This window comes from Hippopotamus amphibius, chromosome 6 (genome assembly GCF_030028045.1).
Source record: "Hippopotamus amphibius kiboko isolate mHipAmp2 chromosome 6, mHipAmp2.hap2, whole genome shotgun sequence".
NCBI lineage: Eukaryota > Metazoa > Chordata > Mammalia > Artiodactyla > Hippopotamidae > Hippopotamus > Hippopotamus amphibius.
This window is the reverse complement of record NC_080191.1, coordinates 53,041,364-53,047,844: the sequence shown is the minus strand read 5'-3', so window position 1 is coordinate 53,047,844 and position 6,481 is coordinate 53,041,364. Positions and strand designations below refer to the sequence as shown.

General features: G+C 43.3%; 1 protein-coding gene across 1 annotated transcript in view; it reads right to left on the bottom strand.

The window, feature by feature from the left end:
* Positions 1-3,195: 3,195 nt before the first annotated feature.
* UST (uronyl 2-sulfotransferase) overlaps positions 3,196-6,481 on the bottom strand; it is a 296,603-nt gene continuing 293,317 nt past the window's right edge. The window contains exon 8 of the mRNA XM_057738680.1: positions 3,196-6,295. Coding sequence (XP_057594663.1) covers positions 6,012-6,295 — 284 coding nt within the window. The 3' untranslated portion in view covers positions 3,196-6,011. The remainder of the gene's footprint in view (positions 6,296-6,481) is intronic.

The window sequence follows — 6,481 nt, the reverse complement described above, 5'->3', positions numbered from 1 at the left end:
GACAGTGTTTAGAGGAGAAAACCTTGGTCAGTCCCAGAAGGCCTGTGGTTCTCAGTCTCTTAGCATATGGGGGTGGAGGGTGGGACAGGGTTCATCCCAGAAGCAGCTCTTGGTTGTCAAGGGACGTCCTATTTTCTTCCTAATGCTTTCCAGCTGGGTTGACTTCAGGCGTGGGGAGGTTAAGTGATTTACTCAAATGCCCAGTGAAACAGACCATCTGGGACTTGAACTTGGGAACTTTGCTGCTTGTCCCAGTCAGTCAACACTCTGCTTCTTGCTTTTTGCCTCTTCTCTGAGTTGCACCAAGCAGCCAGCATGCTGTGTCTGGAACAGCCCGTCCTCCCCACCGTCCCTGCTCAGGACTGGAATAGGAGGCGTGTTACAGGTCAAGTCTGAATGTTCTGGCAGTGCAGCATAAGGCAGATTGCTCCATGCCTGCTCAAAGCATACAGTGTCTGGCGAAAGCCAGATTGAAGATAGCTACACCCACACGCCAAGATTCCAAAAGGAAAAACTTAGCTCACATTTTTCCTTTGCGTGGTGATTTTTCTTCCCTTCCTTTTTTCTTTTTCTTTCTTTCTTTCTTTCTTTCTTTCTTCTTTCTTTCTTTCTTTCTTTCTTTCTTTTTCTTTCTTTCTTTCTTTTTTCTTTTTCTTTCTTTCTTTCTTTCTTTCTTTCTTTCTTTCTTTCTTTCTTTCTTTCTTTCCTTTCTTTCTTTCTTTCTTTCTTTCTTTCTTTCTTTCTTTCTTTTCTTTCTGTCTTTCTTTTTCTGTCTTCCTTCTTTTTTCTTTCTTTTTAAAAAAGGGAATCCCCATGTTTTCAAGTTGAAACCCAAAATGCACAAGTGGTCAGTTCACAGTTCTGTGACCCATGAGCATCTGTGGGCCTGGGTGTTCCCTGGGAATCAGCAGTGCCCGAACTGAGAGCCAAGCCTACCCTAGGCAGAAAGGAATTCTCAAGTGAGTGGAACAGTCAGTGAATGAGGAGGCCTGCGAGTTATCAGGGCCTGGTTATCCTCTAGTTCTGGTTTCCCAAGGGAATGTCTGCACTCAACTTCAACTAGTTTTATGAGCTGCATTTGACTTTATTTTTTTGAGGTTGGTCCATCTGAAACACCATATAGGAAGCAGGACACGGCTTTTCATTTTGCCTTTAAGAAAAATAAAACTCTACAGTTTGAGATGGGCAAACGTGGTACAAGTCTGTTTATCCAAAAACAAGAACCTCTGTGTCCTCTGAGTAGAGAGAAAAATCTAGAATATTTATTTTGACACCAGTTTCTGAGGACTTAAGTCCTTGAAAACCAATAGGGCCTCCCCCTGCTGAAGAGGGTCCTACAGCCCCAACTTCTAGGAGAACCACAGAGGACACCTCGATGTGCTGCCTTCAGGTGACAGGTGGTACTGGGTGTGGCTACATGTGCCTTATCATTTCCAGTCTGGATTCTAGGTCAGTTGATGAACTCTGGCTCTATCACCATTTTAAAGTTAATTTGGTAGATACTCAAAAGTTAATCAAACTCTGAATGGAAAAAGTTAGTCTGTGATATATTTGCATCTCACATCTGGACCTTGGTTTTCTCATCTGTAAAATGAGGGAGCGGACCAGATGACTGCCGAGCCCCACTGCAGCTCTAGGTGCCTGTGATTCTAGGCTTGCTTCTCTCCTCATTGGAGTTTAGTTCATCTGCTCTAAATTTTCTGCTGTAATGTGGGTATTATAGGCTGAATTGTATCCCCATGAAATTCATATATCAATGCCCTAACCCACAGTACCTCAGAATGTCATTATATTCAGAGGTAGGGTCTTTACAAAGGTGATCAAATTAAAATGAGGCCTTCAGGGTGGGCCTTAATCCAATATGACTGGGGTCCTTATAAAAAGAGGAAATTTGGACACAGATGTGAACATACATGGAGTGAAGACCACGTGAAGACGCAGGGAGAAGACAGCCTTGTGCAAGCCCAGGAGAGAGGGCTCGGGAGAAACCAACCCTGATGACTCCTTGAGCTCAGACTTCCAGCCTCCAGAACGGTGAGAAAATAAGTTTCTGTTGTTTAACTCACTGTCTGTGGAACTCTGTTATGACAGCTCTAGCAAACTAATATACTGGGTTACACCACAATGAGTTTTCTGAACGGTGAAAGAAGTTCCATGTGTTTTTCTTAACAGACTCTTAATACTAGTGTTAGTCTAAAATAGACTTTTCTTTTTCAGGGTATTCAAAATACTTTAAAAAGTTGATTTCTTTGTCATCAGATGAAGGCAAATTATTTTAGTAAAACAAATCCTCTTTATTTTTACTTGAAAAGAGTTTCACAATTTTGACCCACAGATTTGTTTTCTCGAATGGTTGTGGATCATCATTTTGCCTTTAAAGAAATACTGCCATTACCTATAAAATTCATCCGAGGCCAAACAACTCATTGGGTAAGCCCGCAGGTAACAGCACATGCGTAACAAACTTGAGATCCCACAAGCAGCTCCAGAGGAGGCAGAGTCCTGGTTTTGTTTAGTACTTTTGCCTTTAAAGTTCACTCAGAGTCAAACATCTCGAGACTGGGTTACAGACACACAAATTAAGTGGTAAAGAAAGGTAACCACTTATCACTTTGCTGTTTAAGACTCTCAGATTCTTACTTGAAGTGAAGCATGTTATTTTTACCAAAACAGATTTTCCTCTCATTTAGTACCAAGATTCTGGCTCTTTTCTTTTACAGAATAGTCACATGGAGTCGGACTGGAGCATCCAGTAGCTAGAAAGCGTGGGGATTCCCTCCATCTCGCTGTAAGTTCCATTCAAAGCAGTAGTGAAACTTCTCAGGGAGAGCATTTCTGGATCAGAACCGCTCACTTGGGAGGTTAGAATCACCCACCTTTGGAGCCTCTACATGTTTGAGAAGCAGATGAGAGTACATGCCAAGTGCCATGGGATGGCCCAGCCTCACTTTCCCACATGACCGCAGGTGGGCAATGTAGATATCTGCTATCACGGCTCAGGATTCTGTTGAAGCACCCTGACACCCAGCCAACCAATGCACATAGCGACAAAGCTAGCAGCTGCGTGGTGTCTTCTAATGACAAGAATATGAGTTTCTAGATTTTTTAAAATGCATCTTTCCCCAAATCACATCTTAAGGAAGACGCTTGACCCATTAAGAAGGCTTGGGGAGAGGGGGGCGGTGGTGAGGATCTGCAGGCACTTTTATTTCCAGCTATCAACAGAATGGAAAAAATGTCAATTTAATTATATTCATTTATTTACATGGGTAATGAATAAGTTAAGGAACACTTGATCTCAGACACAGATTGCTTTTATTTTAGCTAAGCTAATGTTTCAGTTCCATATATATTTTTGAATTTCCATCAATGTCAAATGCCTTTTTTTCTTCTTAAAAAAAACCAAAACGATTTACAAGCACTTTTACGGCACTCAAGGAAAGTAGGCTGAAGGTTCATAATAATAATTTTCCGTTTAAAAAACATCCATCAGACCAAAATAAAATCATTTTAATTAACTCCTTCCTGAGTAACTAAAACCTTGGAATGTGCTGAAAGGTTATAATAAATAAGGCAGTCAAAGATCAACCAGCTTAAAATGTATTTTTTAAATTAAACTATGTAAAATGTACAATATATTTCATGAAGTACAAACTGTGTTGGGCTCAGGGCCAAAGAAATGTTGTTGTGTGTGTCAAATAAACTGATGAAGTGCCTTGACTTTTAGGGCCAATAAACTGATGAAGTGCCTTGACTTTTAGGGCCTATAGGCTGTTTGTCGGGGCAAAATTACATTAAGGCCCTGTAAGTAAATCAGTCAGCCTCCTTCGCTGTGATGTTACAATGATGACTGCTGACAATAAATGCCTTTGAACACACAGGTAGGAGTGCTCATGTGAACTTGCACTAAGAGGATATATTTTTTAACATGACCAGTTGTCCTGATGTTCTGATAACAGCAGAGAACACATAGCCAACCTTGTATTCAGATAATGAGATTGCACAGTGTGTAAACTAACAATCACTCTTTATATGCGATTTCAAAGAAATGGACTCGCAATGTACCAGGCAGCAGCTCTTGCTCTTATGTTGAATATGATAGCCTGTTCTCCAGGTTGATTTTTAAAGTAAGCCTAATGGTAGGGCCCTGGTCTCTCTAAACAGGACAAAGGGTATTTTCTCTTCTAAGAACATTTCCCTTCGTCACTTCCCTGCCCCAGTTCTCTGAGGCAGAAAGGAGGCCCACAAGTGGCCAAATGCTGGACTCTGTGCCTCTGTGGTCCCAGCCTTCACTGGACTCCTGCGGGGTGGAGCCTTCTCAATACATCTCATGATAAAGTAGCTTTAGTGCACACTTGACAGGTTCCAAAGGACTTGCTTTCTATCTTGGCTACCGTCCAATTTTAGGGAACGAAGAAAAAATTCTAGAGAGACTTGCTGGTTTCTGAAAAGTAGAAAATGTGTAGCTTGTGTAAAGTCAGAGTTTTATTTACTATTAAGTATTCCCAACTCACACTTTGCTAGTGCTCTTGAAGGGCTGGCTGTAGGGGAAAAAACACGGAGACAAAATTTGTCTCAAGTATCCTGCCTGTCACCACCACCTGCACCCTTGCTTCTCGGCTGGCTGTATATTATCCATTCAGGAGTATGTGTATTTTTGGGGGTGGGGATGGTCAAAGATGAAAATATTTCAAAATCGAAAGAAATAGATTTCTAATGATTAAACCAAGGCATCATGGAGATGGGCAGGTGATGGGAGTGGGAGGGGGAGGCGACATTTTGGAGGAATGGAACTGCCCGACTTCTACTCAGATCACTTTGGGGGCAGACACCTACTCATAAAGCTGGCCAAGCAGTCTGTCACCCAGAAGCTCCTGCTTCTCTTCCTGATGTCCCAGCAAGGGTTCTCAGGAGGGAGCTGCTTCCATAATAAGTGGGACTGTAGTTTGACTGCTGCCTGCACAGAACTCGGTGTCCCTTTCTACCAAAATCAGGTACCTCTTAAGGGACTAGAAGGTGAAAGATACCAGCTACTTTGGGACCCAGCTGGTTAGGGGTGTGCCTGATAGATCATGCATTGTCTGTGACAAGGCTTAGAATTTATCCCACAGGAGTCAAATGTCAGAGCTAAACTGGTTCCTGGGTTTCCAGTTAAAACAATGCTCGTAAGACACATGTTTCATATGGGGTGCAACGGACACAGCCATGCCATTTTCCTAGGCCACATGCCTTCCAGAGTTGATCTGCCTTGCCTATGCTCTTCCTTACACAGCCAACAAATTTTTTTCCTGGCCATGCTACTTTGAAATCTGTCAGAATGGTGCTTGGAAATGGAATGTCTCAATGGAGCTTGCCATGCGCTTTGACCTTGAGAAGTACCCAAGGCTCTGGACTGGTGAAGGGTGTGGCACAAGCCGACTTGCTCTTTCAGAGATAATAAGTGTGCTGCTCTTGGTGAAAGTGTCCCCTGAGATGGACCAGAGGCAGAATTCTACCCACGTGGGCAGAAACCACTTACCCAGCGACATCCTCCCTTCCGATGGCCTTATCTGTCTTACCTTCTCCTCTTAGATCCTTCTAGAGTCAATTCCCTGGTCTCTGAAGTGGTTTTGTGTTTCTATTGAAATATGCAAGCCTGGATGTTTCCTACCACTGAGGTAATATTTTTACAGGTCATCTTACAAATGATGAGTTACTGGGCTATCGGCTCTATTTCTCCCCCTTCTCTCATTTATACCGGGGGAAGACACGCTATTTCATGATGAGATGCTTTGCGATGGAGCCATCTTGTGTACCTGGGAAGGACCCACGGAGCCAGAAAAACACAGAATAAAATTAAACAAATAAAACCCGCAAAACCGGGCATCTCCCAATGACCCCAACCTGTGGGAACGTTTTGTTCTTTTTAATGCTGCCGAGCATTAATTTTCTCCCTTAAGGATTTTTCTTCCCCAAACAAAAAACTTTCTGGAAAAGGAGATTAAGCCACTGGAGGCAACACAGTGCTGGCATCACCTCTTATAAATATCTTCGAGCCACTTCTCGTCGTCCTGTTCCTCGTCATCGATCGGCTCCTCGGTTTCCAGTGGGGTCGGAATGAAGAACTGGGGTCTCAGCGGCGGGTGGCTGACGCGAGACTTTAGTCCGAACTTGCGCTTCAGCAGGTGGAACTGCTCCTTGACGTAGTGGTAGAACTCGTACTCGTATTTCATTCGCTGGTAGAGAATCTGCACGGCCTCGGGAGAGGGGACGGTCTTCTTCACGGTCACAGTCATGTTTCCAAGTTTCCTATGCTCTGCAAAAGAAGCGGGGTTGCACATGAGCGGTTGTCTGCAATGCCGCAGCTTAAAGGGGATGATGGCGAGGTCCTGTGTTACCTGCATGATACTGCAGCTCCTAAGGAAAGAAACTTAACATTCAAGGAATAGAAGGGGTAAATGGCTTCCCAACAACACTGGGAAAGATTTCACCACATTCCAGG